This window comes from Suncus etruscus, chromosome 17 (genome assembly GCF_024139225.1).
Source record: "Suncus etruscus isolate mSunEtr1 chromosome 17, mSunEtr1.pri.cur, whole genome shotgun sequence".
Lineage (NCBI taxonomy): Eukaryota > Metazoa > Chordata > Mammalia > Eulipotyphla > Soricidae > Suncus > Suncus etruscus.
Window position 1 is genome coordinate 25,767,499 of NC_064864.1, and position 13,114 is coordinate 25,780,612.

The 13,114-nt window shown below is 35.9% G+C and overlaps 2 protein-coding genes across 3 annotated transcripts in view; one reads left to right on the plus strand and one right to left on the minus strand.

The window, feature by feature from the left end:
- Positions 1–13,114, plus strand: part of NRG3 (neuregulin 3) — a 1,117,732-nt gene that overhangs the window by 623,431 nt on the left and 481,187 nt on the right. The window lies entirely within an intron of this gene.
- Positions 2,758–3,856, minus strand: LOC126033710 (60S acidic ribosomal protein P0-like). The gene is given in 2 exon segments (XM_049790720.1): positions 2,758–3,478; positions 3,481–3,856. Coding segments are annotated over 2 exon segments (951 nt in total). The 5' UTR covers positions 3,791–3,856; the 3' UTR covers positions 2,758–2,837.

Genomic DNA, 13,114 nt, shown 5'->3' on the forward strand with positions numbered 1-13,114 from the left:
GATACTACATTTTCATTTGCACTACTCAAAGGGCCCTGAGTGAACATATACAGGCTTGACTTATAATATCTTAGTGCAGAGCCAGAAGTAACCCCTGAGCGCCACCTGGTGTGACCCCAAAACAAAAACAAACAAACAAATAAAAAAGAAATCAATGACATGATCTACCTAAATTGGGTGTTCCCCAAAGTAGAGAATACTACACTCAGAGTTCATTGGAACATGGAAATGATAAAAGTGGTGTATTTTAAGGGATTATGTTTTGCTTTCTGTTTACAACTGAGAGAAGATGAATTTCTAGTAATGCACAAAGCATTTTTTTTCCTAAAAATTAGGCTAAATAATTTGAGGACCTCTGTACTTGACTTAGGGTTTTTCCAGGAGCATTTCTGTACTGCAGAAGAGGGCCATGACTCATTAGTAGGTAGGTATAGCTTTTAATGTAATACTAGTGGCTTCAGTTTCTTATACTTAATATTTTTTTAAAAAAGTATACTCATAATTATAATTAGTTAATTATGGCATTGATGGTTGGAAATAGGCACTCATGAAAGGATGGCTGTTGGATATCGTATGACTGAAATTCAATCATAAACAACATTGTAATTGTGTATCTCATGGTGATTCAAATAAAATTTCATTTTAAAAACAAGGTTGGTTGAGGTGGAGGATAAAAAAACTAGGTTGGTTTTGATGGATTAAGAAAAGTTTCAGGACAGACAATTGTAAATAAATGTGTAGAAGAGTTAAGGAAGGAAATTATTTAGTCAAATTCGATTGTTGTTATAAGGATATTTTTAAATTGTGTCTGCAAATTATAAAGCTTATGTTATATTAAAATTCAAGATATATCTTTATTATAAATTATCTTATTTATACACTATAGTTCATAATGTTTTTCATAATATAATTGCCTCTGGCATTCCACATTCTAACACCTATTCCACCACCCATGTAACATTTACTCTACTATTGGCCCCAGGTAGACAAAATAATTTGCTATAAAATTCTTGTTACAACAAAATGGTAATAGAATGATTGAAAAAATAATAACCGCTAGTATAATATATTCATTTATTTATAACAGACTTGCTTTCCAAAATATTAAATTATATAAGAGTTTATCTCTTTCAAAACTTGATTATTAGGAAGAATAAAATACAGACAACAAAATATTTGAAACTAAGAATATACTGAGTTTCTAAAAATATATTTAGGATATTTATATTGCAAGGGAATAGTATGTGCTATATAAATAGTCAAATGTCAAAAAATAAGGATATTGTCAAAATAAATAATAGCTTATGGGTATAAAATGCAGAGCTACAGTATAAAATTGAAAATATTATTAAGCTGATATTTCTATCAGTGAGAAAAAAATCACTGTATGTGTATTATACAACCAATCCGATAAAAACAAAAGCTATCTCTTGTGTAAAAAAGAGTTAATCAAATAGATTAGAAAGTTAAGTAAATAAAAGTGAAATGACAACAGAGTCAGAAACACAGGTGACTCTGATCTCTAGAATGAAAAATTGTATTACAAACAAAATTGCAAAGGAAGGTAGAAGTAAATTGTACGTTTGGATACATAAATGATAAAAATGTATTTGTATGGCAAGAAACATTGAAAAGCATGAGGACAAAGACTAAACTGGTGAAAATATTTTCAACATACAATATTATAGTGCTGTATATATATATGTATGTATGTATATATGCATATGCATATATTTATAATAATTGAAAATTAGATGCTTTCAGTAACTTAAAATTTGTTTACGCTCTCTCAGGTAGTGAGATTTATAGAGTATATTTTGAACCCTAAAAAAACTAAACACAAATGCATTTTCATCTACTTAATACTCAACTTTTCAGCTAAGGAGAGGGTCTTAGAATTCTGAAATTAAGCCTTCTCTCTCAATGAAAATGCATTTATTTTTCCTATGATGTAATTTTAAATTTTATAATATATTTCTTAAGTACAATAAGTAGAAATATAATTGTTTAGTGTTAAAAATAATTATGAATAATTACATAAATAAAACATGCTATTACAAATGCTTTGATAGTCCACACTCTGCAGTTTGCTAGGCGCTCCAGTTCTGATACTTGGAGTTTTTTAGCTCTGATAATGAAAAAGTAATGATAAAGTCTTCTTCTGGAGGTTTTGAACTTAATCAGCCTCCATTTCTTTTGCAGATCCTCCTACTCACCTGTTTTCTAGTCAATGAAACCAGTGCTTTTGTCTATGTAATGTGTCATTTTTCTTTTGAAAATATTCTTGACCATAATGAGTGCCTAGAAAGTGCCTAGAAATAATTGATTTTCTACTCTAGAACAGTTATTTTCAAGCTTTTCCATAGACTAACACCGGTCCAACCACCTGTGGTAAAAAGCACTGTGGTAGCTCACAAAATGTTTTTCTTTTCTTTTCTTTTTTATATTTTATTTAAACACCTTGATTACATACATGATTGTGTTTGGGTTTTTCAAAGACAAATGGAATACTGGTGGTTAAAAAAAATACCATTCTATGATAGTATAATGATGGGGCTTTTGCCATGCATGCGGCCAACCCTGGACAGACTCTAGTTTGATTTCTGGCATCCCATACAGTCCATTCCCCTCCCCCCCCCAGCCAAGAGCAGTTCTGAGCACAGAGCCAGGAGTAATCCCTGAGCACTGCCAAGTGTCATAAAAAAATACAGCAACAATAATAACAACCCACTCTAGACAGGATCTATTTGAAGTAACTTTTTTTTTTTAAGAGAAGTAAGCCTTTATTTCTAGTTTCACAAATAAAACTGGCTTCTTTTGGTTGCTTTTGGGGGGGATTAGTCAAAGAGACCAAATCCCATATCCTCGTCCGACTCCTCTGACTCTTCCTTGGCAGCAGCCTTGGCTGGGGCTGCGGCAGCAGCAGGGGCAGCAGTGGTGGCTGCAGCCACAGGGGCAGCAGTCACAAAGGCAGATGGATCAGCCAGGAAGGCCTTGACCTTTTCAGCAAGTGGGAAGGTGTACTCGGTCTCCACAGACAAAGCCAGAACCCGCTTGTACCCATTGATGATAGAATGAGGCACTGAGGCAACAGTTGGGTAACCAATCTGCAGGCAGACACTGGCAACATTCCTGACGCCCTCCAGGAAGCGAGAATGCAGAGTCTGCTCTGTGATGTCCAGCACTTCCGGGTTGTAGATGCTGCCGTTGTCGAACACCTGCTGGATGATCAGCCCAAAGGAGAAGGGGGAGATGTTCAACATGTTCAGCAGTGTGGCCTCGCTGGCGCCCACCTTGTCTCCAGTCTTGATCAGCTGCACATCACTCAGAATTTCGATGGTGCCCCTGGAGATTTTGGTGGTGATGCCTAAAGCCTGAAAGAAGGAGGTCTTCTCGGGGCCTAGACCTGTATTTTGGGCTGGCACAGTGACCTCACAGGGGGCAATGGCACCGGCACGGGCAGCAGCTGGCACCTTATGGCCAGCAGCATGTCCCTGATCTCAGTAAAGTCCTCCTTGGTGAACACGAAGCCCACATTTCCTCGGATATGCGGCAGCAACTTCTCCAGAGCTGGGTTGTTGTCCAGGTGCCCGCGGATGGCCTTGCGCATCATGGTTTTCTTGCCCATCAGCACCACAGCCTTCCCTCGGAGAGACATGTGGATCTGCTGCATCTGCCTGGAGCCCACATTGTCGGCTCCCACAATGAAGCATTTGGGATAGTCATCCAGAAGTTGGATGATCTTCAGGAAGTAGTTGGACTTCCAGGTCGCCCTGTCTTCCCTGGGCATCACGGCGGTGCGACAGGGATTGCCACGCGGGGTTTAAAGACGATGTCACTCTCCCGAGGACGCCTGGCGAGAGCTGAAGTAACTTTTAAAGTAAAGTAATCACTTATTTTAAATAAAGTTTTTGCTTCTATTAAAAAGAAATTATACCATTTATATTTATTATCTGTTCACATTTCCCCCTGTGTATATATAACCTTAAGTTCCTCTATTAAAATTATTTTCATCTCTCCTGAATCTTGTTCCTTGGAACATGGAGACTGCAGACATATCATGTAAACAGAACCTACTGGCACAGTAAAACAACAATGTTCCCTTCTTATTAAAGATAGTTATATTTTAGGGTCTGAAGATATAGGAAAGTCAATGAATGATGCATTTGCCTTGCACACAACCAACCTGGATTCAATCCCAGGTCTCCTTTGAGCTCACAAGGAATAAACCCTTCTGAGTGTAGATCCCTGAACTTTATGATCTATGCCCCACTCGACAATTGAAATAAAATACCTTTATTTGAGTACCATACTCCAAAGTCCATCAAATGCTTGAATAACAGAAAAATAAAAGCTGATATAACACCATCAAGGAAGTGAATGTTAGCAGAGAAATTTCTTGTCAATTTTGTCTTGTTATTGAAATCAAAAGTTTAAGACAAATTTAATATAGCACTTTTCCTCTTATACTAGCTCTCTTACAAGAGGATCTTAGTCCATGACCATTTGTTTGAGTTATTGAAATTAAAAAGCACAGGTAATATGGGCGATGAAGACAATAACTCAGAAAAGTTGTTCAAAAACTTCATTGTATCTTAGGACTGCATGCCAGCTGAAATCTGGTTCTGAGAGCATGAAGTGCAGGTTGATCATCCAGGACCTTTCCTAACAGACAGATCACTATTGGCTACATCTTGTTTATGATAGAATTCCAGCTCAATTGGGGAAAAATCTAACTCAGATTTTGTACAGAGCAAGTGGCTGGATCAGTATTGTAAACTCATTTTAAGATTAAGTTATATAACTTCTCTAGAACAATGTCTCTAGGTGTCTTTATTTTTATTGTATTATCTTTATTTTCAACAACAGCTTTCTTTGAGCACCCACTCTGTTCATAATATTTTCTAAAGTATCTGGGTATAAAATTTATGTCATCATGAGGAAACTTGCTGTACCTTTTTTAAGGAACACCTACTCTAAAGTGTATGCCAGAAGTATTTATACATCTAAATGAAAATAAAATTTATGAGATTAGATTCTAAATAAGCATCACATACACTCTTTTTCTTAGAATGTTTTCATTGAATTGATGAATTTCAGCTTTCATGCCATTCTTGTCCTCCCTAGCATTGGTCACACTCAGAAATTGACTTGGAATCTTCCTTTTAAATTTTAATTAATCATTATCTGACTTATTCTTTGAGCACTTTTTGCTCCTGCTTTGAATTTTTAGACAGATGGAAGACAGTTATTTTTTCAGCTTTGTCATCTATTCACATGACATATTAAATATCAAGCATAGACTAGGAGTGGGAATATAATTCGTTATAATTAGTCTACTTTGATTGCTTGTCCTTTGTTTGTCCTAAGTACAATAGCAGCATTTAATTGTGGCTGAAGTATTTGTTAAGAGTAGTATCTACACTACTATTTCTCTTTCCATAAATTCCCAAGGATAGTACTGGCATGGGAAACCCACATTACCAATTCTTTATTTTTTAATAAATTACCAAGCAATGGAAGGTTCAGATTAAGAAATGAAGATATGTCTTTAAGCTATCTTATCATTTTATATTGTTATTTATGTAGTGTGTTGAGAATGTAGTGGGAGAAGGAAGTTAGGTCCTACTCTGTTTAATAATTTACTGATATGATATCATTTTGATGCTAAAAGCAACTCAATCAGACATATTGAGTCAGGGCAGAGCCAGAAGGAAAAGCTCTCACCTCCCTGAATTGATGTTCATACCTGTGTGCAAATTCATTCAGGCTATACTCCTTCAAAGCAGGTTTATTGAGCAAAACAAGTTACATAATAGGAGCAAATAGATGCTATTGTATCAGTGCATGAAACTAGTAAAGGATTGCCCTGTAAGGGGACACCAATAGGGAGAGACATCGGGTGAGGTGTTTCTGAAAATTAATTCCTTGTTCATCTAGTGAGAAATTATTTATCAAGTAGAGTAATAGGGTGCTGTTATATTTATAGTGTGATTTAGACCTTAATAGCTACTGTAATTACATGACTTAATTGTTAATGTTTAGCCTGACTCACCTGAGTCATTTGAATTTGGAGTAGTGATAATAGATGCAGTCTACAGATAAAACAACTCAGAAAATTGGGGTCTCCCCAAAACTGAAAATTAGGCATCTCTAAATCATTATTCTAAATATATCAATTAATAATATTTCTTCCAATATAATATCTAAGCAAAGGATATATAAAGAATCTGGGTTAGAATTTTTTCCCTGAGAATCTGACATTCACCTCCAAGTCATATGGCTAAGTTTTGCTTCTTTCCACTTTTCAATTTTTGACACTAAGTGATAATTATAGTGCCTGAGAAGCACCCAGTGCATTTTTAGGAGTTAATTGTCTCAATGGAGAGAAGGCTGATTGTGCAGCAGAATCCAAACTACCAATTAAGAGCAAAGGAATCCACATGCATCTGATATCCAGGATATTTTTATCACAGGGAGCTAAAAGAGCCAGATTTCTTTGCATTGTGGAGAGAGCCTGCAAGTGACAACTCCTGGCTCCAGAGCAATCAGCTCGGACCTGGGCATGGCTTAGCTTAACCTCTCAGTAACCACCTAGTCTTCATATTGTGCTTCAAAGACATCTTTTCTCTAGGATAAAATGGGAAATCATGGCAAATGACATTATGCCTATTCAATGCACAATGAAGGAGGAAATTGGGCAAATGAAAGATTCATCAATCAATAGTCACTAGATGGGATTTTGTTAGAATAGATAAATAATTTTAACTTTTGCACAGTGCTTTGACATTAAATTGTGGATCTTATAATGGTGAATGCATACGAAGGAGGAAAGTTCCTCTTAACTTATAAAAACTTCCTCCCTTGTTTTCCAAATATGTTGAGCTAGAGAAGCCAGGGTGTGAACTCAGTATTAGGACAGCCCCATTAAGCTGCCCCTGATAAAGGGCATAAAGGTCAGTGGTGGGGAGACTAAGATGCAGTAGTTGTTTGATTTTTCCCTCTGGGAAAAATAGTGACTGCAGAGAAGTATGTCTCTGCAGAGGCACACAGAAGTGACTGTGAGACTAATGATAATGGGGCCATTAACTGAATAACAACACTGGCACAAAGTATCAGCCATGCTATTTAGTGTCTTAATTAGGTGATAGCTGAAGCAGAGAAGGGAGATTGGTTGGAGATTTGTAGGAGATAGCTGGTTGACTTATATGGCATCTAGTTAAGAGTTTTATATTCTGGGATATAAGTCAACCATCATGTGGTTGAAAAACTGTTTAGTCCAGGGTTCCAAGTGGGACAATTTCTCAAGAGTAGATTTGCTCAAGAGTAAGTTCAGTTATCACTAGGATTCTTTCATTCACCCTAATAGTGTATAACTTTGATGGTTTCTCAACTGTGTGTCCAATTTTCTGATCTGTTGACAAAGGATGAACACTATTCATATACCTGTGTGCCCAGAATTTAAAAGTGATGACTTATTTCAACCAAAAAAAATGTCTGCATATTTATTATATCTCAGAATGGAAATTGTTTTGGGAAAGAAATTATATATATAAAAAAAAAAGCTAGGGCTCTTAGGCTCTGATTCCAAACCTAAAAGCTAAAATACTAACTTCTTTTTTTTGGGGGGGGCACACCCATTTGATGCTCAGGTGTTACTCCTGGCTAAGGGCTCAGAAATTGCCCCTGGCTTGGGGGGACCATATGGGTCGATGGGGGATCAACCACGGTCCTTCTTTGGCTAGCGCTTGCAAGGCAGATACCTTACCTCTAGCGCCACCTTTCTGGCCCCGACACTAACTTCTTAAACTTTGATTATGGGGCTAGAAAATATAGTCAATCCAGGTTTAACTACTGGGACCAAATAATATATTGAGAGTTCCACTATGAGTGATCTATGAGCACAGGTTCAGGAATGAACAGTGAGCACCACTGAATGTAAACCACAAACTGAAAGTCAATCACTAAATAGTGATTTACAACTTTCAATGGGGTCACATACAATGTGGGTGGGTGGGAAACAGCTTAAAATTGTTTATATTTTATGAAAGTCATCTTTGATTTGTATGCCTATTTTATAGGTCTATATACCTAGACTGTGGCTAAGATTTCTCCAGCTGAAAAGGGGTTATAAGTAGAAAATGTTCAAGGAAAGCTCAAGTAGAAGACCAGTTTCAGGTTCTTGGGTTTGTAAATGGCAGAAAAATTTACCAATTCTCCAGATATCTCTGACAGTTAAGTGAGTTTTAAAAAAAAATACTCAATCAGAATAGGACCAGTAGTTGAGATTTCATTGTGTTGACAGCACATGGGAGGTGATTTTCATTGATTTTATTCCACCTGTTTTGTGAGGATAGTGGTAAAATAGTTGAGTTCATTGTCAGGGGGGGTTACAATTAGTTTCCCTGAAAAAAAACAATTCCATCCTTCTACATGCCTTTTATGGCTTTTATGGTGATATGGATTATGGAAGAGTTCCTAACCTAAAGATCAGGAAAGTTTGGGATAATAGCTTTGTATTCCAGTTCAATTGTGGAGAAAGATGTTAAGGTTCTCCAATTCAGTAAACACAGGGACTGCTGAGCCTATGAAATTGGTTTATGGGTTGGCAGTTGTACAATATATAGGAAAGTTGTGGGTTCTGTTAATTGGCAGCTTACTACAGATAGGAAAGTTGGGTCTTTTCAATGCATAGATGAGTTTAACCTTTCTTAAGAAAAAATAGACTTTTCTACCTAAGAGATCATTTGCTATTAGGCCATTACCCACTTCAGAAAACATGGACCTTTTAATGCATGTAATTGCTGCTTTCAATTGATTATAGGTTTATAGCTGTCATGTATTTTGAGACCTTTTTGATATCTTTAAATGCATAAACATTTTACCCTGAGATAATTGTACAGATTAAAGTATATGACAGATATCCAGAAGAATAATTGGAAAATGAAATACTTCTGAATCTATTCAAGGTTTGGGAGGCTGTTTTAAGAGTAGATATTACCCATTCAAGATGTACCTCACCGCCCTTAGAGTATTTAGTGTCAGAATTATTGCTAATACTGTGGACCCAATCTGACTTGTATCTTTGACCCTTTTCCTGCACCCCCTTCTCCATTCTCTTAATGTCTTCTACTTCTACCTTTACTTTAAGGCAATTGCATTAATTTATTTTTAATACATTAACTAAACACTCTTTTCTTCAGACTAGTCCTCCTGTCTCCTCTAATCTTTCTCTATCTGACTTTGTACAAATCATACATTTTTTTGGAATAACAACCTTTATTGTTTAACCTCTAACCCTTTATCATTTAGACTTCATAAATATAAAGCCACTGATCTTTCATTAATGAAAAATATTAATTATGAGAAGTACTTGGGTAGGAAGATGAAAATTCTGAAGCAAATTTCTAGCTTTTTATTTTTTTCCTTAATATAGTTGATTGAAAGAAATCAATATCAACACCCACTTGTCTTTGGAAGCAAATTCCTTTGATGTCACCAACTTGATTGGGTTAAATAAAACATAAAGTTATTGAAGGAACAAATCTAAGACCTATTATTTCTTCTTCTAAGATTAAACAGACACTAAGTAGAGATCAAGAAGTCAGGAGATATTAGGTAAACAAGTAAAAAACATTCTATTATAAGGTAATGAACTACAAAATTTAGTCATGCTAGAGGATATATTGGATCATTATACATTAGAAACACTTTCATTTACAGTAGTATAAATCTTACTGCCTAAGTTAAATAATATGTTGGCAATAATAAAAGGACCAGAGTGATAGAGGGGTTAAAGCACATATAGCCATGATCTTCAATCCCACACATGCAGCCATGATCTTTAGTCCCAAACACCAAATGATGGAGGCATGTTCAGGTCTACATCAGTCTTAAATAAGTTGTTAAGTTCTACATGGTGTGGTGCACCGAATTATGCACTAGACTTAGGAGCAATTATTAGACATGTCAGCTACAATGAGGAGAGGAAGACAGAGAAAGGAAAGAGGTCTAATGTTTGACTCTGGTACTAGATGAAGGGCAGTTGACCACACACAATCCTGGAACAAGGATATTTAGACTGAAGAGATTTCTGCAAAACACGGCAGAAACATGCACATTGAAAAAAATTCAGTGTCTTCTAAGTGCTCCCTAACCTGATCAAAAAGTAACTGACTATGCATTTTTTTGCCTGCTCCCCAGGAGATAGTGTAAACTGAAATGGCAGGTGAAAGTAAGCAGTAAATCTTATTTGCTAGGTCTTTGATTGTAGAACTGCTATTTTCTGATTGAAAAATTTATCAAGTTTACAAGAGGTTAGCTATTTAAATATTTGCAATTATTGTTTTAGCAAGAGAAATTCTGAGATATTAATTAACGTTTGTGCATTTCCTCTTTTCCTTATTCAAGAAGGTCACAGACACTGTGCTTCCTGAGCTGTAAGATGGATTTGTTCCTAATTTTATCTTCTCCAGACTGCCAAATTCATGATGAAGATTTAAGAGGCAAAGTAACTCTAAGGAAAACAAGAAAAATAGGAACTGTTTTATTTTAATCCTAAAGCAATTTGCAGTCCTGGTAAAGAAAATGAGGACCGTGGGTTTTATGAAAGAAAATTACTGTCTAGAAAGGTGCCACTTTTCAAAGAGGGACTTCTGCGCACCCATAGGGCCCCAGAAACATATCTTCTGGGCACAAAGGGATGACAGATGGGAACAGTAGAAAGCTATGAAAACTGGTGCCATCTGACTGGAAATCTAGGATAGTATGTTCTGAGTGTTTACTTTGCATATCACAGTATTTAGAGGCATATTGATGAAAAGAAGTTAAACTTGATCATTCATGTATTTGACTTTCTTTATAAAGATATTAAAGTTAAAGTAAGTAAAATAAACTTTTTGTGCACATACATGTGTTATACATGTCATATATTTTGTGGTTTTTTTTTAAATAAAGCAAGTTTTATGAAAGAACATTTTTTTTTTGGTTTTTGGGTCACACCCAGCAGCACTCAGGGGTTCCTCCTGGCTCATCACTCAGAAATCACTCCCGGCAGGCTCGGGGGACCATATGGGATGCCAGGATTCGAATCACCAATCTTCTGCATGCAAGGCAAATGCCTTACCTCCATGCTATCTCTCAGGCCCCTTGAAAGAACATTTCACCTATGCAGGCACAAAATGGTAAATAAGTACAAGATAGTATGTTTAACATTACCAAATATCAAGATAAAAACAATTAAATCCATAAAATATTTTATTGTACACTTAGTAGAATAGCTAAAATTAAAGTGACAAGACCAAATGTGAGTTTGCATTTAGAGAAATAGTATCTCTTTTACTTTGGTGGTGGTAGACAGTGTCTTATATGTCATATATTTTGCATACATTTTTGTGATTATGAACCATCCAAAAGAAATGCAGAACAATTCTTAATACTTATTATTTGTTGCTTCTTTGCAAGGCAGACCACTAATACAATATATTTAACCTTTGTTGTAAGGATTATGCATAAATACTAGTATCTCCTTTATGTATAATACAAAAACCAATTTAAGGAGGAGGAAGGTATAGTGTTTGTAGAGTTCATCTATAAAATCTTATTAATATTAGTTTGTTAACCATTACCTCAAAAAGGTAAAAACTGTATTTTTAATAGTTAAATAAAGATTAAGTAATTTTGCACCAGGATTTGTATTTAAGATCAGTAGATTTGAATCCAGGTTATATGATCCCACATACCATTTACTCTTCTCATTACACAGATTGTTCAGGGAAAAAGTGGCAGTGGTCAGTTCTGCCAGCAGATTTAATTACTGAAAGTATATGGAATAGTTCCCTTGAATATAGGAGTGTTGAATCTTCAGAGTATAGAAAAGGGGCTAAATCGTTGCAAGTGGTGAGACTACATTTTAAAGGCCTTCAGTATGACCTCGACCTATTTTATATTGAAAGATTTATCCCCCATTTTAATCTCAGAATTGCAGAATTTCTATAGACATATTGATATTGTCCAGGAGATATGTGATAAAAAATGAATTGACAGATATCCTGAGGCATAGAAGTATGTGAGGAGAACACTGAATTACAGCCAATGATAAAAGGAATTGACAGTGCTACAGGTACAAGGAAATGCTTTGATGAATATAAGATAGCACATTGGAGTTAATTTATCTGACTGGATTTTCACCTTAGCTAAGAGAAGTAGATGTTCAGATAACCATTAATTTGTGTAACTGTGATGAAATAAGAAACTATGAATAGAGATACAGAGAGAGAGAGAGAGAGAGAGAGAGAGAGAGAGAGAGAGAGAGAGAGAGCAAAAATGAGAGTGGTGGGAAAGAAAGGGTAGAAAAAGAGAAAGTGAGACACTGAGCAAACAAGAAAGTTCCAGAGGGATGAAGGGAGCCAAGAAGGAAGGAAGGAAAGATGGAAGGAAACAAGAAAAGAAGGAAGATAAAACAAAGGACAAAAAGAAAGAAAGGAAAGGAAGGAGGGAAGGCAATAAGTCAGAGAGAGAGAGAGAGAGAGAGAGAGAGAGAGAAACACAGAATCGTCTCACTCATCTATGGGTTTTAAGAAAAATGAAAGACATTTTTGCAATAATAATTTTCAGACACAAAAGAGAAAAGAGCTGGAAGTTACAGCTCACCTCAGGAAGCTCACCACAAAGAGTGATGAGTTTAATTAGAGAAATAACTACATTTTGAACTGTCCTAATAATGAGAATGTATGAGGGAAATGGAAAGCCTGTCTAGAGTACAGGTGGGGGTCGGGTGGGGAGGAGGGAGATTTGGGACATTGGTGATGGGAATGTTGCACTGGTGATGGGTGGTGTTCTTTACATGACTGAAACCCAAACACAATCATGTGTGTAATCAAGGTGTTTAAATAAAATTAAAAAAAAGAAAGAAGGCAAAAGGGAGGAAGAAAGGAAGGAAAAAGAAGAAAAGAGGAAGGAATAAAGGATGGAGGGAAAGGATGGAAGGAAATGAAAGAATTTTGCTTATTATTTTTGTAACTGATCACATTTCATAGCTCAAGAAGACAAGTAAAATCTAGTAAAAAAAAAAAAGTCCTTGTCATTGTGGATTATCCTATTGAGAAATCATCCC